The 24,042-nt window shown below is 36.6% G+C and overlaps 1 protein-coding gene across 7 annotated transcripts in view; it reads left to right on the top strand.

The window, feature by feature from the left end:
• The window catches only part of LOC107223203 (limbic system-associated membrane protein), a 216,212-nt gene extending 205,190 nt beyond the window's left edge, over positions 1 to 11,022 (top strand). For all 7 annotated transcript variants that reach the window (XM_046734358.1, XM_046734361.1, XM_046734360.1 and 4 more), the window contains one exon: positions 9,251 to 11,022. In XM_046734358.1, coding sequence (XP_046590314.1) covers positions 9,251 to 9,360 — 110 coding nt within the window. In that variant the 3' untranslated portion in view covers positions 9,361 to 11,022. The remainder of the gene's footprint in view (positions 1 to 9,250) is intronic.
• The last annotated feature ends 13,020 nt before the right edge of the window (positions 11,023 to 24,042 follow it).

Here is a 24,042-nt window from a genome sequence, read left to right as displayed (position 1 = left end):
CTATTTTCACAACAAATTTCACAAACTAATCTTTATTAGACTGCGTAATTGAAATCGGAAGGTGTACTACAATACTCGCATTTTAAAATAGCGAAGTCTTATCAACTATTGGCTTCTTGAAGTTACGAAAAAGAAACTGTCTTCTATCGGTGGCATCGCAGACCCTCCCGCATTTTGATGATCTACCAAGCTGCGATACGTAGAATACTTGAAGGTGAAGAGGGAGAGAAAAGGTCGATCACTTTTCCCAAGAAAAAAGTTACACGGAAAACTTTTCAAAGTGTATTCGAAAGTCTGCATTGCTTTCAGAAAATCGACTCAACGAGGTTAGGATGAAACTGATCAAAGAGCCGAACATCGGAGTATAGAATGATGTAGAATTTATTCTCCACCATGCGTACATTTTGCATTTCTTTAAATGCAATTCAGATAAAATCTATGCCGTAAATTCGATAATTATGAGTAAAATTTGTCCGCTTTACCGCATCTGCTGCAGATTATGAACATACTGGAGCATCTAGCAATTTTCGCACGAGAAATAATTGGTTCATTAATAACGTATGAAATAATGAGATAATTAATGCACGAGATGTAATCCTTGGTAGGCTTACATCGGCATAAGAATATCTGGAATATAATCCTTCACTAGCCGTTAATTAATCATCCGGGAGCATGTGGAAGCTTTTTTTATGCCTGAAAAGCTAAGCGCCGGTGGCGTTGCATAACAAGAGACGACTGTATCATTAAAACCGCACCAAGCCGTAATGTACGATGCATTATAATACACCCGGATATGTAGAATCGTGTTATGAAACGAAGTTAACCAATAATCCATACAAGTGCGAGCTGCGCGCAGCGGAAACGGATGTTGGTATTTTTTTATTTTATTTAGAATTTGTTTTCCCTTCTTCCATCCTGTTGGTCCTTTCAACTAGCTTTGATCGAGACGTAATATAAGCGCGGTTAGTTTGGTTAAAAATAGTTACAGATGATCAGACCTTTCGGATGCAAGTTATAGGAAAAGAGAAAAAAATCGTTGAAATAATTTTCAGCAACATTATGTGCGTCAGTGATAGTAGAGACAATAGAAACAAGGCCCCTAATGTGAAATGGAAATTAATTTGACGAAAGGTTTTATCATGAAAAGTTCGAGATGATCAAACTCTGCCGTTTTTGATCCGTTTCTAAGATTTTAAGCTCATTTTGTTTATCATAGAGATCGTCGAAAAGCTTCTGTAAAAAAAAAAATTCCAAAACTTACACCCAAGGTTGTTGTAAAATAGCTTGTACGATAAAACAGAACATAAACCTGAGAACATGAGAATCGTACGAAAAAAACTAAGGTTTCGTTCGATTTATGTAACTTCTCCTGAAATGGCTGGTACATAATTGGCTTGTACTGTTCGAATTTTCTCAGATTGATTTTAGTTACACCATAAGGATATCATTCCATCGCTGTCTTTTTCATTAAGGCAATAAATAACACTATCAGAAATTTTTCAAACAGTTTTTTATCCTTTCCTAACTTTCGATTCAGGCGTCGGGGCCCATCCGTCCTCAATTATGAGATGCTGCGGTACGGAACTTTGTCAGATTGACGTTTCCTTATTTTCTTTCTCGAGTTTTGGAGTTGACAGCGAGCGTCAGAACTCGTCCGGAAGGCAAAGTTTTTGACATTTCGCAATAAAAGCTGCACGTTCACTTCACTCAACTAGAGCTGCGATCCTGAATAAATATTCACCGCGTGACATACAGATTTTTTTACAAAAAGATATTAATATTGCATGCAACCTCTTCTCCCTGCCCGCGGTAAACCCGGCTGACTTTTCCCAAATTTTCTTCCTTTTCTTACAGAGTTTCCTGGATAAATCTTTACCAAACTCTATCCTTACCCTGACCCCTGCAGTCACCCTGTTACCGAACATCAACAAAGTTAGAATTTAGTGACATCTTTCAAACATCCCATGTAAAAGCTAGCGCAGGTTTGGCTTTCGATTGTTTAGTATTGAAATATAAGAAAAATATGACGGATGAATATTGTAGTTGTATAGTTAAATAATACCTTCGATTGTCAGTACTACAGATATCAGTATTTATACAAAATTAAAGTTCCCCCTCCTAGTCTTAATAAAATTGATTGAAGTTCATATGTTGAAACTTATCAAATTGACCATCTGAACGCGCATGCTTAAACATTGTTCGATTTTTACACTGGCTGGCTGCCTCGAGCTTCAAGCGCGGCTTAAGTAGGTTTTCGATGCAAATTTTTTTCAAGGAAAGTAAACTTTGAATATTTCATGCAGTGATTCGCAAAGGCTTGGCAAACTTTTATTGCCAACTGAACTAATCGCTTGTTACTGCTACGAGACATCATAAAAATATCATTTCGATTCGCCATTTGACGTGGGAGAAATTGAAGTCTCGTCCCCTGTTTCGGGTAAGTTGGCTCCCCCCTACCTTACCGACGAAAATATTACCGACAGAGTTCGATTGTTCTGCGCATGCGCGGTAAATCACTCAACCTGCTAATAAGTTGCCCCGTCTCCTGTCTGTATATTATCTCCATTTATCGGAGAAAAGTGATCCACGTTGTAGCAACATCAGCGAAACATGCACGGCCATCAAATCGGCGAGCTTGCAGAACGCAGCAGGTCGATTTTGGCAAAATAATAAACGTCTGTTATAACGGATAACGTTCTTTGATCCCGAACAAAAGCCTGCGAGGTACATGTTAGCCGAGTAGAAAATCGGGGGGCAAGGGGGGGGGGGGGGGGGGCGAAGAGCAGAACTGCGCTCTGGGAGCTTTATTTAAAAAATTCATCACGGCATAAGCTCGGGAGCGTCGGAACAAAGGCGATGACGGTATGACGCGGAAAATGATTCCCTAATGAGTTTGTTTTCCCTCTCCGCGTTCATTCCGCGAGATTAAAGTAATCATCACGTGACTTCTCTTTGCCTCTTTCCGCCATTCTGCACGATGCGTAAAACCGCACAACCGCCATAAAATATGTAATCGGGCGCGATGCTTACAAAGATAACGCGGTTCGCTACCGCACAAAAACGCCGGTGAATCAAATGATTAATAGACCCCTCGACCCCGAGTCGAGATTCAAAAAACATGTTTTTTTGAATTTTTTTCAAACTGATGTCCCAACGAATTGCCCGAGTTTGAGGCGAATGGGAAAGAGGCGAGCCTGCGGTGAAATTCTCCCTGGGTTTTGCACAATTCCTTTCGAGGATATATTCCACGTATAATAACTAAACCAATTATCTCGCTCTCACAGCGCTCTGTGCCGGCGGTGGTCGGTAAATACGAACGTTTTTCATTTCCCCATCCGCAACGTCGCGCTTACACATTAGCAGCGCTTTTTGATCCTTCCGAAATTGCACGTCTTTGCGTCTGACGAACGTACACACGGTGAAGTAGCTATGCTATCGTGAGTCTGATGAGAGATATAAATTTTAGAAAATACGAAACTGAGCGTTTGTCTTACTGCTAACGTCCAATTGACAATTTGAATGAAAAATTTCTCAATTCGGAAAAGTAACGACAATGAAATACCGAAGTAGGAATCAAATTCATAAATCTGTGAAGAATAATGCATTAATCGGTAACTTTGTAATATTAGATCCCATATATGAATAACGAGTGTTCTATTTTACAATAGATTTAATGCAGGTATAAGTTAGCAAATTATAAGTGCCTTGAAAAAAGTAGCGGTTTGGGTAGTTTTTTTTTTTTTTTTTCACTCCCTCGGACGATGAACGAACATGTTCGTTATAAGCTTAACATTTTTACCCTGTACACAGAGTGCACGTTGTAAAATTACCAGATATTTTTTTCAACCCTTTATAGCGGGATAATTATACTCGTGTATGTATACGGGAATCTTAATCAATTTTCATGGGTTTTTTCACCCTCCCTCTCCCTTTCTCTCCCTCACTTACTCTCTCTCTCTCTCTCTCTCTTTCTTGCTCTTGCTCTACATAACTGTTAATGGTCGGCATTTATCTTCCGGACGAAAGAATCTCTCGAGCACCGTTTATAATACGTAAATTATGTTGCTATATAACTACCTGCAGACACTCGAGTGGAGTAACGGTTTTTACACACAATGCCGATAGTCTAGCTACTCACCGGTAGGTATTCCCATGAATAATTTACGATCATGGCTTTATTGGCGCGGCATGATTCTTTTGTTTGCTGCCCCAGATTGCTCCTCTTCACTTTCAAAATATAAAAAAAAGACATCTAAAGAAACGAGAAAAAAAAAAAAAACAGAAAAGAAAAGAAGATCGAGAATAATAAAAGAAGACTCCGATACCAGATAACTAAGAGAACTATTCTTATCGTTGTCTCACGATGAGTTCCGTATTATCTTACAGGTTGCCTTCGCTGAGCTTGCGCGAAAATTGAGAAATATTCTCATGCTTATACATTTTTTGGCCATATGAATGTTTTTCTTTTAAATTTACACTGGGAGACTCTAATATCGAGTCGATATGTAATTCGGAAAGAAATTGTAGGTGAGATAAACTTCGGAAATTTTTCATATTATATCAATTTCACATTCGAATACTGTAACATAATTTCTTCACTTAAGCTCTTCCATTCTTGAGTTGCCTCGAAAAATCTGAAAACCTTTACTTTGGCATTTCACATATGTCCTTGAATTATCTAATCGCTTTTGATTGTATATCTATCTGAAACTTTGAGGTTTACAAATTTTTCCGAGTTTTAAACAACCTTAGAAAAGAAAAAACAAAAAGTTTTCACCAAGGTATAACTTAAGCTTAGTCAAACCTATTACTTACCTTTCTTTTTAAACAATTGTCCCACATACGACTCAGATACAGTTAAGAAAGAAATGTACAACACCTCTATCAGGATCGGCTGTAATTGTCTTATCAAATTTGATTCTTACTTCAGAATATACTTGAATTATTGCCATACACATTGGCAATTGTTTCACCGTCTCATCGCCAATTTTCTGCACAAGCGATACCTAAAACGATAAATTGTCACCGCGAAATACGATCTCATTGACTGCCTGGAACGCGCCGGTTTCACCATCCATCGCGTTTCTAGCCACCCTATCACATATCTCAGAAAATAATGAGGCAACTACCGAATGCTACCGTTGCCTAATGAGCAGAGAGTGAAGCAAGTGTTTTTCCGGTACATCATAAGGCAACAGTACCGTCGTTCAAAAGAGCTTTTTCAATTTGTTTCCTGTTTTTATTTTTATTTATTTATTTTATTTTTTTTTTTTTTTTATTTTTTCATCTTTTATTCCAACGTATTTTACACCCCGCAATCCTTACGGAAGGTTTAATTTAATCCCCTACCGGAATTGAGATTAAAAAATGCGCCACAGCTCAGATCCCTAATTCACCTGCATAAGCCGAACAAATTTATTTCTTTTATTTTATTTATTTTTATTTTTTTTTTTTTTTTACCGTCGCGTTTTCGGTGATTCATCAGCATATTTTAAAGGGTGAGATTCATCGGTCAAGTTTCACGAAGTATTATTTTATATTCCAGCTCCAATCGGTTTCCTACACGGAATGAAAATTTTTTTTTTTTTCAAAATTTCCGGTTCGAAATGAAGTTTGTAAAATTGATAATTAAGCTTTCTTTCATTATCGTCCAGCTGTACGCCAGAGTTTATTGGTGATTTACGCCTTAATGGATCTGACAGCCCTTGTCGGTTACCGGGGAGTTGGAAGGCCAACGTCGGTCTCGTTTTTTGGTATAATGTTAAAAGTTTCCCCGAAGAAGGTGCGCCTCTTACTTCTCGGGCACCGACATCCAGCCGCCTTTGCAGTCGAGCAGCCAATTACCTTCAAAATTTATTCACTCAAAGTGTATTACTCGCCTCCCCCCTTATCGCCTCCCCACTCCTTTCTTTCTTCCTTCCTAATTCCTGCTCGAGCTCTTTTGAGCAAACTCACCGATGTGCGGATGCCTCCGTTTACCCCGCGTCTCTTATATTCAGACACTGTTATAATCACAGATTACCTGTAATGCTTAATTTATTTTTGCGAATATAAATTTAACTCCTCACCTCACTCCAATTTCATTTCCTTTTCTCATTATTGCGGAGAAGAATTTCGAGAACTGATTCAATCCGCATTCTCACACCAGTACTGTGTTATTATCCGCTTACCTCGTTATCGAAACGGATCGTTGCTGAAGAACATTTCTCTCTCTCTCCTTTTTCCTTTTTTTCACACCAGATCCTTATCGGAAAGGATCTTTGAGGCTTTATTCAAGGCGAAATAAGCATCTCAATGCGAAATTTCCAAACGCTTTTGATTGACGTAAGCTGTTTTTGAAAGATGTATATAGAGTGTATACTCAATGGAAAGTTCATCTCAATTTAACAAAGCGTTTCAAACGAATAAAGCTTATTTTACTGCCATAGAATCTAAGACATTCCTTATACAGTTTAAAATGATATCTATTATCCAACTTTCTTCACGCCTATTTCAGACAAAGGAATCGGGTTTTTGTTTCAGCAATACGACCCATTAACTGTTATGCTACATCTTGACGAAGCATTTATCTCGAAAGTGAAATTCATTTCGGAAAATTATCTCCTAATCAACTCAATTTCTCAAAGAAATAGTTTTTGCTGTCGCGCAAAAAAAAAAAGCAGATTTGTTGCATTTTGCGAGATCTCACAAAACTTTGCTCAGTTTGAACATATTTTCGCTTCAGATTATACAATGGATTTAAAAAAAATTATTACAATAAGCATCGTTTTTTGCTGAATTCACAGTCTGGGCAAAAAAGTGCGATCAAAAATACCTAACATCACATTTTTGTTTCATATAATACATTGTTTGTTTGTTTTTTTTTTTTTTTTTATCCTAGCTGAACTGTACATCTGATGTCAATCCGAAAATTACTGTTGTAAATATTACATACTTTACTCATATTATGTATGAATTTTCCAAGTACTGAGATGCGAAGTTAACTCGATATTCGTTCGATTTTTGCATTGAATGAACAACTTGTGCTGTTCAACGTCGTAAAAACTTGCATGTATAAGCTGCCGGAGAATCCAACGTAGCGAGACGTACAACATCGTAACGAGCAAATTTCTCTACCTCGTGTTTTCGTTCCTGTTTCGCCTTCTCTTCTACTCTTTATTTTCCGGCTCTTTTTCCCTTCCGCAACGAAGCATAACGGCGACGGTGAATGCTGACGCTCGTTTCAGTGAAAAATTATCACTTGCCCGACGTCGCGGCCCCGAGTCCTTGCGGCAATTGGACGAACTCATAAATCGCACGTAAACCCAGCTGGCAGGACTGTGGTTAAAAGTAAAGATTTGAAACTGTGACACTTAGCCGGCTGTGTGATCGACTACGCATGCGCAGAACGATCTAACTCTGGTGGTAATACTTTCATCGGTAAGACAGGGAGCCAACTTACCCGAAGCGGAGCGCGAGATGTCAAATTCACCAGCGTCAAGTGGCGAATCGAAATAATGTTGCGATGACTTGTAGCGGTAATCAGTCGTCGGTCAATTGACAATAAAAAGTTTACCAAACCTTGCCAAATCGCTACATTGGCTGTTCGAGACCCGTTTAAGCTAAAAAAATTCGCTTCACTTGAACATAACCTTTGACGTGAACATAACGTTTGACGGCTAAAACACGAAGCAACCAGCCTGCCTAAAGATCTGACAAAACCTTGAATCTGATAAAATTTGCCGTTTCCTCTCGGTGTGTCTCCGTGACTTGTCTCTGCGTAATTCATCTTCTCATCCCGAAGTGAGCTTGCCTCCGTTTTTTCTACCCTCTACGTTTTCTTTCTCCCATTCCCTCTGTTTCACCTTTCTCTTTATTAGCGCTGTTTCACTTTCGGAGCTTGAAAATAATGTATTGCTCTGGAGAGACGAGCGGAGCTCTTCTCGGCTCTTATTTCCCTCTGGTAGATTTTGTGGCTTCGCAACCAACCAGCTTGACCGAATCACTGGAAAACCATTGCGAGCTTGAACGGTAAACATCCGCCGAGTAGTTTGCAGACTGACCACGATTTATTATCTGGACAGGCTATTATTTCCCCAACTTGCAGTAGGTACTTCCGGTTTCCGTAAAGTGCTCCGACGGACAACTTGAGATAGTGGATACTCACCTGTGTACCTCTTGAGCGCGAATGCAATTCTCGAATCCCTATTTTTCTTCCCCATCCCTGGATTTATTTATTGAAGATCTTTTTGATTTCACAAACTTGAAAGATGTGCGGGTTAAGGGCTCAAAGTTTTTTGAGCAGAACCACGTGAAAATGATAAATACCGGTGGTACAGATAACACGGTAAAAAAAAAGAATCTTGGATCATACATCGAACGTTTTTTCGTGTAAAACGCAGTAATATAAATCTCACCGCTGTTGTTGCAAATTTTAGTGCAAAATACTAGTGGCACTATAGTTTTCGTTATTATTTTTTTTTTTTTACGTGCAAAGTATTTTTTCTCACAAAATTATCGTACGTGTTTCAACTGATTACAGCTATGCATTTAATATTTGATTCATGGAACACTTTTATATTAGAACACATTGCCGATAGTGTATCCGTATTTTTATGAAACTATTTATATACTCAAAGCTCTTTAAAAGTGCTGAATCTGAATGTCACGACGTAATTCTAGAATATCTGATCCCGGATTTCGGATTTTTGGTAATTCTGACATATTCAAAATCGTTTGATTGCATGATAAATGGGACCCGCGGTCTAAGTCGTGAGTAAATAGAGAGAAAAAAATCATTTAACAAATCTTAAACAATATTATTCGCGCTGATGGCAGAGAATCTCGTGTCATTCGTACTCGCTAATAACCAATAGAAACAAATCTTATCGAACTTGAAAACCACAATCTAAGGTGAAACAAAATCTGAGAAAAGATTTTGTAACTAAGAATTTCAAAATAATTAAAACTCGATATTTTTTGTATTTAATCCCATGATGACATTTAAAAGAAATTTAGTACCAACAACTATAATCACACTGATCGGGAGTACGAAATTTCGTTTCAATTTCAACAATTATATACAAACAGTTACAGTTAAGAAACCAATTTCGCTGCTGTTACCTATAGCTTAGCGCAAACTATGAAATAGGAAAAAAAAAATTCTTTTGATCCAAATTATTTTCCTGCACCCGAATTAAAACGATAATCCCTCAACTCGGAATCTGTCATTTATACATACGGATGATCACTGACTCCGTTTTGATTCCAGGCGAGCATCCGGCGGCTATGCAGCACGGAAATTCGAGTAATAGCGGAGCGGCGACAAGGACATTAGCCCTGCTTCTCCTGCTCCTGCACGCTGGTTCGTTTGCAAGGTGACTGGCCGGAAGCTTGAACCACTGACTACATCAGCCCAGAACCAAGGAGCCCATCGAACCCCCGATTCGCATCCCTTCGATGACCCCGTGTCAACGGAACCCCGACTGCAGTTTCCCTTGAATTTACCGCCCGACGAATCAGCGCCCTCCTTGTCGTCGTAACTGTGAAAAAAAAAAGCCCGATGATCGTAACGGTTAAATTGTGAGTAATAATAACAATAACAATAATAATAATAATAATAATAACAATAATAATAATAATAATTGTACCGATAACGATAAAAATAATGGTAAAGATAGTACGATAATGATAATTGTAAACTATAACATAATAACCGAATAGTGACGGTAGTTGAAATGATAAATGAGTAAAATTTACGATGATATGTATAGTTGTTAATGTTATTGCTCTGCCGCATGAGGTGCAGAGAAATTTGTGACCGTGCGGCGGGATAAAGTGAATTAATTATATAGGGACAGTGTTTAGAGCGAAAAATTGTGTAAATATGTCTACCTCGATGATAACTGTTAGTACGATGATAAAACGAATGCGACGTATTAACGCGAAGGGAATACCAAAGTATGAATTAGTGGCTGTATAATGATAGTTTAATTAACGTGTCATTTACATAACTAATCTCGTCGAATTGATGCAGAGACGCTTGTACGGCGACCGAGCTCGATACGCTGGAGTAATCGATCGTTCTACGATGCGAAGCAGCGTTATTTTTTTTTTTTTTTCTTTTTTTAATTTAAACCCGCATTTTTCCGCTCTCCGTATCGTCAGTAATTTTTTCCTGCAAATACCGCATGCGAATTGAATATACCGAATTTGGTGAATTTGGCTTGTGTTGGGTTTTCCACTGTTGATAATATGATATAAAAAAAAAAAACAAAAAAAAAAAAAAACGAAAAAAGACAACAACAACAACAGACGTGGGTGTAAATTTAATACTTTAAATAACGATAAGATCCCAATCCTCTGTGCGGTGTTGTGTACCAACGGTATGACGTATTATATATTACATTATATATATATATACACACATAGAGTTACGTACTTACGTATATTATATATTATAAATATTAATTATATGAAATTGACTGTTTTACTACTCACGAGACCATGACATATCCATGTATAATATAGTTTGTAATATTTAGGACGTATTTTATCGGCTTCGCTGTTAACCGACTACCCATCGTGTGTAATAGTAGAGTAAATCTGTATTTAAAAAAAAAAACCAAAAAAAAAAAAAACAAAACAAAAAAAAAAGAAAAGAAATACAAAAAGAAAGGAAAAACTGAAATCTTGAAAGAGCGGCGAGCATGGTTTCCAATTTTTTGCCTCGTCAATGAGGCACTTTTTTCTGTAAATACAATTGTAAGTATTTTTTCATGGGCTGGATTGTCTAAGGAGAATTTTCTATCGCAGTGATTAAATCTTTGTATGCTGTTGAAAAGTTACGTAATCATGCAAAGTGCATCAAAATTTCACTAGGCGTTCCAATCATTCGCTATCATCATTCAACCCGCCCGCATCAACTCAAGTACTGATCCTTTCTTTGTTCCTTTATCACGTGCAGTATAAACGAATCAGTGTCGGAATGATAAAAAAAAAAAAAACAATTAGGGTACAGTATTCTTGAAAACTGGGAGAACAGTCGGAAAGGAAACCAAAAATATACCGATGACTGAATAATTTTTGAACAAATGTAGTACCGTAACTTTTTTTCATTTCTAAAAAGCCACTGTTTCCATAATTTCAATGCGTTATACGTTATTTCATTAGGTACGAAATTGGTCTACGAATAGCCTGAAATTAATTTTTTTCGCTCTCATGCGGATAAGCCCAAAGTACCTTGTATATAAAATCATTGTTATGATTTGTACTTATGCTTCATCGATGAACGTATCCATGTTATTCAAAATTCGTTTCAGGTTAGATGTATCGAGAATTCATTCCAGACAAAGGGTGTGACTTTTCCTTTATAAAAAAAATTGCACAATGATAGAATTGCACGATGAAAAAAGTCATCTTGAATCGACTTTGAAGGGAAATTATTTTCCAATCAAATTCAGCCACGTCTTTGCCTTTGTTAATTTGAGTCACGAAAGTTTCGTGTAAAGTTTCTCTGAAATATATAACTGTTCAATGATCTTTAAAAAAATATGTTTTACTCGTTGCACTCGGTTGCTGGAAGAAAAATATATTGTAATTGTAAATCTTAATTCCTACTTCGCTATTTTCAAATATCGTTCACGATCCAGCTACCTCACGATGGAAATTTGTCATTTTTACCCAAATTTCCCTTGAGGCGAGTCACTTGTTGCAAAATATACAGCATCAATCTACAACCCCCATTTATATTTAAATAAATGTAATGATATCGAGGACGTGAAATTTTCCTGACGGATCTTAAAAAAAAGGGAAAAGAAAAATTGGCCAAATAAAAATGACATTATTTTATCCGAACTCACGTACCTAATTTTATTCAATCAGCGAACGTTTGGCTGTCAACTTTCGCCGGTTCAAAATGTTGTAATAAAAATTGTTAATGGTGCTGGTTTTCTGCCGGATCACCTTCGGCAAACACCCACCGAGTATAAGTGAAAAACGGCCGGGGGCAAAATACGCGAAATCAAATGTAATTAAATGGACTGAAAATAAGTGAAATGCGGTGTGTTTTTTCTCGCTATTTCTCGCTTTTACACGATTTTGCCGTTTCACACTCGCAGCAAACCATACGATCCAACGAATGGTAAAATAAACCGAATCAAAATCCGGGTTTCATTGCTTTAAACGTTACATATAAGTTGCGCCGCTATTAATTACGCCCTTCATCTTCAAAAGCAAACCCCTCGAGTCCGATCTACGCAGGAAATTTCAATAAAATTCGAGCTGCGGATAATTAACAAGCGTACATAAAAGAGAGAGAAAGAGAGAAAACGAGCCAGAGAGAATAAATTCGGCATGTTTTTTTTATCAATTTTAACGCAGGGTGTGTTTGTGTGTACGTCACACGCAGCGAATTCGTTGTTACAAAACGCTGCCTAGAGTGAAAACGCCTGAACTTTTATCATGCGAAGCTTTGCGCTCTTTTTACTGGAAAAATATTGCTTAATTAATCGCCCTTCGAAGCAATTCAATTTCCAGATGAAACTTTCGAGGCATCCTATATTCTCGGTATGTGAAAAAACAAGTTGAACGGCATTTTTCCAAAGTCTAATTTTTCTAAAGAACAGTTTTTTGCTTCAATAACTCACAAACTATCTCCAAGTACGAGATCATTCTGGATAATTGTTAATTCAGTAAGTAACATCCTTCCGATGTTTAATTTTAAATATAATTTTTTTTTCTAAAAAAATTTACTTCTCACGTTTGATCAGTTTTCTGCCAGCAACTACTTGATACTGAAACGGGTTTCACGGTGATTCAGTCAAAGCCGGTGTGAATCTACATTTATTCAGTTACCACGTACTCGAAGAAATGAAACAAAAATTGATCATTCAGGTTATTAAGGACGGAGCTTTGAGCCGAGGAATCGGTTTAACGCGCTGACTCTTAACATTAATCGTAACACTGTAAATATACATTTCCTACAATTAATTAAAATAAATATAACAACCGATGTTGTACACCTAAAATAAGTCTTCTACAAACGTGAGAATACATAGGTATATACTATATATATGTACGTATGTGTATAGAAAATGTCGACTCCTAATTGCACCGGCAATTTCACGATGCTAAATTAGATTACGTTGTGATTGGCCAGACCTTACATAATTTCTGTGAATACGTAAAATTATATATATATATTAAATAAAAAAGAAAGAAAGAAACTACAGTCTAATTCCTCAGTTGATCGTGCAGACAAAATACGATCTTGAGACAATGTTTTACAGAAAATATTCAAGTTATCTCAGCTGCTAATTGTCTCCTAGTTATGTTAATCCGATTCCACTTTTTTTTTTCTTTTTTTTACAACAAATGAGAGCACAATGATTTTCATTTTTAATTTGTACGAGAAGAATTTTTTTTCTCAGAAAAATTAATATTCTATTTTCTACTTTGCGTAGAATAAATAATTCCATTATTATTACAGTATTGTTTCGAGATTTATTCTCAATCGTGAAAGTGAAAATTTGAAATTTAATAAGGTATGTCTGGATTGGTGGATTATCGCTGTCAAGAGAAAAAAAAAAACCTCATTTTTCAAATCATTTTCGACTATTTTATATTGTTTCACGTAGCATCAATTTCACGGCTAGAGGTTTATTGGATTTTTTAATTGATTCGTAAACGTGTCCGATACCATTCAAATTTTTGTAAAATATTCCCACTTTTTACACAATACGTAATTTCCAGTGAAATGAAAAATCGCGCGGATTTGAGAGTAAAAAATCTTTTTTTTTTTTTTCGTTGTTAGTTCCTATATTGAGCGAAAACTTATCTTATTTCAGCGAATAAACTTCAGTGTGAAAAAACAACGTGTAAAAGAATATTTCCGAATCCTCCAAAGCGAACAAAAAAAAAAAAAAAAATAAAAAATTTAGGGTAAAAGAATACGTGGATACAATATTCAGTGACGAAGCTGTGGTTTAAAGGGCGCGCCTCGAGGGGTGAAAAATCCTCGTCGTGATCCGGCACTCTGCAAAAATCTCCGCGATTTCCCTCCTTATCGTTGAAAACCACGAATCAGATGTTGTCCTTCTCGGAACGTATACAACCTGAACCCATAAATACATAAATTCCACGCTCTTGAATGTATACTCACGGTATATATTCACAAAATTCCGGGCAGCAACGCAGTTCTAAATGTATCTGCGTAGCAGGCCATCTTCTTTTCCTTCAGCAGGGTCTAAATTAGGCTCTAATTAAGAAGGACGAATGAAATATGAAAGCTACTTGTAGAACAGCAGCACCAGCTGCGCCACTCCGAATAATGTTTCTTCAATTATTTCGTTGTAACCTCTCGCTATTTTTTTTTTTTTTTCTTTTTCGTCCCTCTTTCCATTTGTACTCCACCTTCCTTTTCACCCTTGTTCTTATTTTTCACCGTTATTTCCCTCTCGACGACATGCGTACATCATTATAATCGTAACTCATGAGACGCACACAAAAACACACAAACGCATCTGTACCTACACGTACGTATATGTATGTGTATAATTTTATACTGTGACTGTCGGGCAATGCTAATGATACGAATATATTTTATGTTTAATGCATTGTATTATTTAAGAAATAGCAATTACATTTTCACGTCGGACAATTGAATTACACAAAACAGTCAGAAACCGTGATCATTTCAGATTATAATACAAGTATTGAAAGTGATGACTTGCAGATTGTCTGATAATGCGGTGTGATTATATCTCGATCGATAATGAATCTAATCATAAGTATATATGAATTTAAAATAAGAAACAAAGAAGGGGTACATGAGGAAAAAAAAAAAAAAGAAAAACTGGACACATAGTGCAGAGATGTTAATTAACGATGTCACGATTATAAAAGAAGATGAAAAAATATATATGTATATACATACGCATATTATTAATGTAATATAACACTATAACAATGTCGGTGATAATTATCGACTAGTACTGTCGGAAATTATTCATGCTCTGCAAATATGAATTGAGGAAAAAAAAACGTGGCACCGTAAATAAGGTAAGAAATAAAACAACAAGCAGAAAATACCAACCGAAGAAAACAGGAAATAATTGATATACATGGTAATTAATTAATAAACGGAACGCCGATTATCACCTTGAACTCCTGGCGCGGTGTGTAGATATTTGTATACTTGTATTTAAATGCAATTATATATATATATACATATATATATGTGTGTGTGCGTGTAATTCATACGAGTATGTAGGAACGGGTACGTATAAATTCTAATTGTAAATCAATAGCTGTGACACAACTCCCTCGACTCTGAACCTCGGCGTGTGTAGACCAGCTATATACACATATTAATATGTATAGCTATAATGTACCGTGACTCGATGGTAAGTAATTGCCTCCCAGGTACTTAAATTCCATAGGCAAGTGATTTCGATATAATTTTTCATTGTTGAATAATAAATACTCTGCTATAAAGTATAGTAATGACATTGCTGCGTGTCTTTTTGTTAAAAAAAAATTAAATAAATTAATGATATCCGAGGGATGGAACTGCAGTCGTGAATCAATAACTCAAGACTTGGTCGCAAAGTTGAGAATCAAGTATATTCGCATGTTCGTCAGAACTTTATTGAATGTCGAATCAATTTTGAAGTCAAAACATACGACGTGTGGTGATAAAATATAACGAATTGCAAAATAGATGTGGATAAATAGAGAAGAAGATTAATTGAAACGTGAGAAAATAGAGACATTACGCTGTGAACAGGAAATTGATAGTCTGTTCCAGTTATAGACTGCGGCGCAGTTTTGTGAAAGCAGACAATAATTTCGTTTGTTGAAATGAAAAAAAGAGGAACGAAAATCCGAGCTATGGCTTACATCGTAAAAGATCATGAACCGTGGCCGAATCAGAAATTGTAGCCAAAGTCTATAATGCAATATATTGTATAGATCTGTGTCACGTAAAAGCATGAAACACAAATCCGGCTAATATTTTTGCTTTTCGAATATACATATCACATATATGTTTTATTAGCAGGCACGTGAATCTTTTTAAAGCGACTTCCGTTCTCCCACAACGTATACTGTTTTTACGATTTCCTGTTGTTCGCGTTTCTGCGATTTACTGCGGCAAACGACTTCGAACATTCGCGATTACTTCTGATCGAGAAATTCATCTTGATCGAGGAATTTTAGATCCATGAACGTGATGCCAAAATTCCTGAATTTTTTCTATATTTTTTTTTTCTTACTAGCTTCAATAATCGTCAAAAGTTATTTATTGTATATTATAATTATAGAAATTTTATAAAGGTCTAGCAAATACGGCAAAGTGGAATTTTTTTTTTTTTTTTCAAAGTCACAACTTCCCTGACGTGAAGAATGTGCGATGTGTTAAAATAAATTGTAATCCCAAAACACTATTCCAACATTTTTTGATCACCTCACAGTGACTCTACAATATTCATAGCACTTGAATCAATTTTTTGACAAAAATTGTCGCTATTTCCCAGTCCTACATTCATTATCATTAAATTTACTAAATTCCATACATAAACTGCTTGAAAACCATTCCTAGCAAAATAAAATCATGAATTTTCGCCAATTTCATGATATATTTTCTTTTTTCGCGTATTACTGAGTTCAGAGTGTCTCGGGGTAAAAAAATCGTTCGACGAACACTTTTTGTCGATAATTCAAAACCCTTGAATATTCCACCCTGAAATTAATGGGTCAGAAATTCCGACCAAAAATAGCATGACGGGATCGCAGGTATAACACGTATTATATATATATACATATATATCTTGTTGGCCATCGGTGAACACCGTCGAATTTTATCGGCAGGTGAACATGACCCGTTCTCCACCTCATTAGACGGAGCCTCACAAGCCTCGCCCAGCTTTTTCGCCGAAACATCCCCCGTGACCGGGCACGCGAATCTCTTTCTAACTCAATTTTCGACTGAATTTGGGAATATGGAAGAGAAAAAATCTTGCTGGGTTGATATCGTGTCCAAAAAATTCTGTAAACGCATTGGGACGAAAAAAAAAATCGCGTGTTCAGTGACTCATGTTCGAATACGAAATTGAATTGAAAATACCAGTTTTTCATAGAATTTAAAGCGATGAGAAATGGACAAAACATAATTGCAGTGCTCGTTAAATAATATAGTTGTTCTAGAAATACAGGGGCGATTAATAATGTTTTTTTTTTTTTTTTTATTGTAAAATTAGTCGAGGTGAAAGTTTTAATGAATACTTTACAAAGTAGTATATGTGTTCATATTAGTTTTAAATCTGTAGAAGAGGTTTCACCAACAGTAATGTGAGAATCAGAAAACGCATTAAAAGCAGTTTTTAAGACAAAAGAAGTCTTTAAAAAAAATTCTATAAGAAGAATCTTCGAAAAGTAAATTTTTGAAACCAAAATACTTATGGTAAATAAACGTTCACTAGTACAACTTTTATTTCAAGTTTTGAAATCTGAATAATCGTCCATGATCGTTCAAGTTTTCACTCGTTTTATTCAAAATAACGATTCTCAACACTTTCCTAACTTAAATTTAATATAAAGACGCAACTAGTATCGTTCGTCTATTTTCGAACGGAGCAATTTCCACATCAATGGTGTGATAACAAATACTTGATAAAAAACTACAGACCATTTTTCAAATTTAAAAGCTTAAACCAAAAATTCAACTAGTATCTTTCAGCTGTTTCCCACCGAGCCAATTCTCACATCAGTACCGGCTATTCGAACTCAACTTGAACGCCGATAGTGAAAAGGTGGCTACATACTTTTTACCGAACCGACGCTGTCTCAAAACCGCGAACTCTGAATTCTCAAATTAACGTTTTCTGAAGTCTACTGAACACATTTTATGTAAACTGCAGCTTTTTATCGGGCACCATTCGGGACTTAAAATTTCTGATAGTATCTGTTCTCTCATATTTGCTATTCGAGTTTATTAAACGCGGAATTTTGGCCATTCTGATTTTCGGTTTTTCTGATTTCTACCCCCACCCCAAAAACAGCACCCAGAGTGCCTTTCTCCACTTCGCGATTCCCTAAGAAGTCAAATTACCATTTCCCTAGAGAGTTTTCGATCGTGATTCCGGCTTGTAAGCCGAAAGAGAAGCGGGATAAAGGCTTGCTCACAATCAGCGATCTATACGTTGTAAATTGATTGATCCACGTGCTGCTTTTTACCCTTAGTCAGAGAGACAACAGCTGTTCGTTGTTACGGCTAAGAGCGATAACGCACAGCTGGAGAGTCTGGGAGATGAAGACGAATCGGAAATGGAGAACGGAGCAGGAAAAACTGGCTCGGGAAAAAGACTGCAGGAAAATCGGGATCCAAAAGCCGAGGTCGAAACGTGATCGCATTAACATTCATGGAAATATGATATATCCCAGACTGTGAATTTTTGATTCGACGAATTAATAATTGATATTCGTATGTCTCCGAGTAAAGCAACTTCATGATTCGGTGTGAAAAAAAAATATTTTTGTTACTTTTTCATCTGCTGGGAATAATCGTCCAATAAAATAAGATGCGAAGAGGTGTAATAAAATTTCAAAAGAATTCGATAAAAACAAATTGTTGCATTGGTACAAAAATTCATACCTATAATACCTATAATTCGGGAGTTTCATTTTTTAACGAAATCTTTTTCCGGCATTTTCATTTGATAGACTTGTTGCATATAGCCAAAAGTAATCCTCGCGAAAGAATATCTCTTAAATAAATTTTGAAAATTTTACCCTCGGAATTCCACGTTTCACCATTTAGATAGAAAAAACGTGCAGAAGATGTTATTTTTCTCTAATCAGTCTGTAAATTGGAACGCAATAGCTTTTATTCAAATCGCCGTTTTTCACAATAGCAAATCTTCAAACAAACACACCGTTTTGCAATGGTATAATCGAAAATTCATAGATATAAAAGCCAATTAGCCGCATCTAATTTCTAGACCAGCAGTTTGAGCGAAAAAATTGCCATTTTTATCCCATCCGATACAGCATGGCAGCAGCAGGACCTCCCCTGCACTCATACGCTTTGAAATATATGACGCTTTTTACGATATTGAAAAAACAGGGACAAAGTGTTGCACGCGTCAAAGAAAAGTATATACCCAACTGGCTTAGCGCAGATGAGACGCGGCACTTTGTCCCGTATGAAAAAATAAAAATACTAAGTAAAAAACACTCCACGATATGAGAACAAAAATTTTTGTCCTCAGGGTACCGTAATTTCTTTCTTCTTCTTCCTAAGCGATTATCTGATTTTGTAATATGTGTTTCAAATTTCAGTCAAGTGCAGGAATGTCGCAAGGATTTAATTCAATAGGTACGTGATTAGTTGAAATTTCCAATGCATTGGATTGAAAAATTTTTAAATCGCTGTTGAAATTGCATTTTCATTTCCGTGATCAAAATTTCTAACCATCGAGAATTAATTCTGCATGACAGAGTAGAAATTCAAAATGCCTAGATATATATGTGTATTAGGGTGGTCCTTAAAAAAGGCCTATGTTGAATTTCGACTATTTCACCCCCCAAATCGGCTCCAAATGATTCAAAAATGATTGCTTTATTTTTTAAGATTCTTATCTCAACTCGAACCCGTGCACGCCGGAGGGTTGATTTCCCCATTTAATCCTTTTACGGAGAACGGTAAATCTCCCAAACTGATTCCGATGAAATTTAATACAGGGGAGATTCTTGGGTCGTTGATTACGAATCTAACCTCAAAATTTCGAAATTCAAAATGGCGGATCCAATCGGTAGGTAACGCATGTAAAGTCCTCGCAAGTGTGCTGCCAAATTGTGCGGATTTAGCCAAGCAGTTGTTTCGATGTTTGTACCCTATGGCAAAGGTTTCAGTGATCGCCTCGCGGAATCACGTTGAAGTGATAACACGACTTGAGTTTAATAAAGTGATTATGACTCGGTAGGTCTGTTTTACCGATATTTGTTCTTGGAAACACCCTTTATGTACGCCGTGAAACGTGCACAAGATGATCAATTGTTCGGTGACACGAATTCGCATAGATTTCCGCTGGTTGATAAATTTCGAAGTTTTGCCTAGGACGTAATTTGTATAAGGAAGATTGGTTTTATAAACCAACTGTGAAAGAGGTATTGCATCATCGTTTTCAGCCGGCAGGCTTGTTCGCTGTGGTAGGATGGCTCCGTATTGTTTCATTCCCAAGGGAAAGCTTAATTAACTTTCCCCTCGTCAAGTAACTATCGGCAGGTTTATCAGATTAATTGATTCCCTCCGTCCCGTCTTCCGATCGTCTAGAGTTCCGCTTCCCCCGTTTCCCGCCTGCTCAATTTATCCTTCAATTCACAAGTTTCCCTTGCAAGCCAAGATCCTTGAAGAATATTTCCTCCTGTTAGCAAAGAATGCCTCCTTGTTTCCCGGGGGTAATTAGATCCCGGGAGGCGGTTGATTCTTGTCTCTTCGAGAACATCTAAAAGATCAATTTAATTCGGTTTTTATCATTCGAATCCCTTGAATTATCCCAGGGTAATAAAACGGTATTACAAATCAACTTCTGGAAACGAGTTGATTAAACAGGACATGATGAGAGATAAACTTCGTTTGACTTCGTAAGACTCATTTTAAATCTTTCAGAAAACTATCAATCGACTATAGTAAAATCTCAGCTGATTATTAGTTGAATTATGATTGTGTAATGATTACATCATAACGAAAAAAACCACAAACTATTAGGCTCCAGAGGTGTACGTGAAATCGATGAAATTGAATTTTGTTGAAACGATATTCGCTAAATAGCATAAAACACTTCATATGTAACTAGGGAATAAAGTCGGAGATTATTCCCGCTCTTCGTTCGGCCAGTAATCACCCAAGGGAATAATCGACTTTTATTCCTGTGTTACATATGCAGGGCTTTATTCGCGACTCAACTCCGGCCACATTATTGACTTGAAAATAAGGACGATGTATCCCTCGCAATATCGGGTGCGAAATTGAGAACGTAGTTTAATAACGAAAAAAATCATTTTCAATATTGTGTACAATTAGTATGTGGGTGTCGGTCGGTGAAGGTTGGGGCGAGGAAGCGGTTTCAAGGCTGCAAGCCCTGCGAAGCCACTACAGGGGAGTTGGGGGGTGTTTGAAAGTAAAATAAAGTTTTAAAAAAATTGTAAATACAATGAAAATAATTGTCTGACATTTATAAAAGGAATGCTTGGCAGCTGTATCTTCTTTTCTGCGGGAGAAAAGTCCACTTCTTCCCGGCATTTGTGGGAAAAACGAGATTTATAGGAAAAATATGCCACTTTCGTCCCGCATTTCAGGTCGGAAAAGTTGACGTTATAGTCGAGTCGGGAATAAAGTAATATTCAAGCACGAATTTCAACTAAAAATCTATCACAATCGACGCCAACAATAATCTTACGTTTCTGTCATTATTTTCTCCGAATAAGCAAAACCTAATTTTTTATACAGAGTTGACTAATTTTACCAGCTCATTTTATCCGTAGCTTTACGAATCGATATAACAAATTCTTTCATTTTAATCACATTTTAACTAACAATAAATATCCTTATGTATGTATGAAAGAGTTGTTTCGTTAAATGACAACCTTAAAAAATCGGTAAATTTTACGTTACCTCTCTAATATTATGAATAACTCTATTGTTTAGCTGAAATTTGTAATTTCCAAGTTTTACCGTATTGCGGAGAATACTGCTTTGATCAAATTAAACTCAATTACACGCCCCAATTCTCAAACAGTACTAATAAATTACCTCCATTTGCAAATTTTTGAACCCTTGTTTGAATAATACCTTTGATTCAGCACTGTTTTGATCATATAAAAGTACAAATAATTCTCAAATTATATAAAAACTTATACAAATATTCTGTAAAAGTGTTTTACGAATAAAAATTTCAGCGTTCATGCAACAAAAATTTCTCTTCTCAAAAGTTAACGACCCTTTACGATTCATAACAAGTAGTTGGAATATTTTTATGGAAAACAGTATAATCTTCATCTCTATATTACGTCGTCGTTACAACTGTTTGTCGATGGAAAAATAAACCGAATGTGTAAACCTTTCTACTTGGCTCATTAAGATATCTAACTTTTTCTCATCAGAATTCATATAACTAAGCCAATTTTTGAAAGCAATTACATCGCACCGGTGAATTCGTATGTGTTGTACATTTTCAGAAAATGTACTCGCGCCTTGGTGAGGTTGAAGCCTAATTTTACCGGGGTGTGATGTACGACCTGCGTATGTACACACATATGTGTACAAATATATTACTTCCATACGTATGTAATATATTTAGCTACATGCACGTCTCGTCGAGTGAAAATAAGCACGACCGTTTCTCATTTTGGGTTTTGCTGGATCTGCAACTCGCGAGGCATAACCGTAAACCGTCGAGGTAGGCGGTGGATACGGACAGAATAGAACTGCAGGCATACAGCGGTATTATACTGAAAGAGAGAGGGAGGAAAGGGGCAGGATGAAAGTGCGACATTTTTCCGTCAGAGAATAAAATTTTTGTTGCGCAAGCCGGGAGCAAAAGCGGTTGGATTTATGGATGGGCGGTCTCTCTCCCGACTATCTGCCACATAAAAGGTAAGTCGTCGCCCCCCCACAGCAGAGATCTTCTCTCGGGTTCTGCTCTTTTGCTCCGGTTATCGGGCTCAAGATTTTGGGAAGTAGAAAACCCTTCGCCTCTATCTTAATGCTCTGGGTTTAAGTTGTAATAGGTCGAATTGCAGCCAGTTTTTAGATCCATGTCTCGTTCCGAATCGGAATCACCGATTAGGGGGTAAATATATATCTACGACTGCAGTCGGCTGAGAATGTAACCAAATTTCAAATGTAGGTCAAGTTTGATTTATATTTTTTTTTTTTTTACGTGCGAGTGAGGGGGGGGGAGTCATTTTCAACAGGAAGCATCGTTATTGACAAGAAAGACAATTTCCGTCGTTGACGCGTTTTGCGGTGTTCGTGACATCTCGAAAATAACAAAACCGATTTATTTTGGTAACGGTATTCTTGTATAGTTTTTTTATCATTGCTATGAACCAAATTTTTTTTTTTTTTTTAGTCTAATTTATCGCACTCTTCAGTTACATTCTCTATTCTAGTATTCTCTCTTCTTCTTTTTTTTTTTCTTTGTGATTTATGCAGCTTACCAGTTTTCTGATACTAAACTCAGCAAAACTGTCACAGAATTGTGATATTAACTTCTTAACGCAATGTTGCAGTTGTTCTGTACAAAATGTGTAAAATTTTACCATATTTTCACAATGTTAACAAATTTAAGTCTTCATTTTGCTTTAATCTTTCTAGACAAATATCTTCACAGAATTCTGAGGGAAATTATAACAACCTACCTCAACGACAAAGACTATTAATGTTTAAAACAGCAAACTGCAGTAAGTTCCTCGCTGGTTTTCAACTAATTTATGCAGTCTCCGTCTATATGCAGAAATATATCCCGACAATTTGTGAAAGGCTTCTGTTCTCTCAAACAAATGTAAATGTTTGACTTAATAAAATGTTAGAACTTCCGAGTCGGTATCAAAGTTGTCTTTTGTAACTTGTTGCATTTGGGTCGAATATTCATTCCGTTCTGCGTTGAAATTGAACAAAGAAATAGCGCCGGCTAATGACATGGCGTACTGAACAAGCGGCTCTTCAATCATTAATGCTAAACTCGGTGTTGCCTTATCTAAGGTATAGGTGTCTTTTGTTTGAAGACGAGCAGGTAACTTCAACTTTCTCTGTGCCATGCTGTATCAATAAATTTTGCAAAAATGAAACCTTTCGATTCTCGCCCAGTTTTGTCGACGCTTCGCCGAAGGCTTTCATCCCACCGCTGCCACCAAAATAAACCAAGCAAAACAGATACTGCTCACAATTAACTCACTCCTGCGACTAGGCAGAACCGTCAAACTTAGGAATTACTCAAAACGTGTATACCGGAGATTGCAAAATCAAATTCATACAGCTGAAGAGACAGAGAGAGGAGCGTT

The sequence above is a fragment of the Neodiprion lecontei genome, chromosome 3 (genome assembly GCF_021901455.1).
Source record: "Neodiprion lecontei isolate iyNeoLeco1 chromosome 3, iyNeoLeco1.1, whole genome shotgun sequence".
In the NCBI taxonomy this organism is placed as follows: Eukaryota; Metazoa; Arthropoda; class Insecta; order Hymenoptera; family Diprionidae; genus Neodiprion; species Neodiprion lecontei.
Note: the sequence above shows the minus strand (reverse complement) of the source record. Positions and strands in the feature narration are given on the sequence as shown.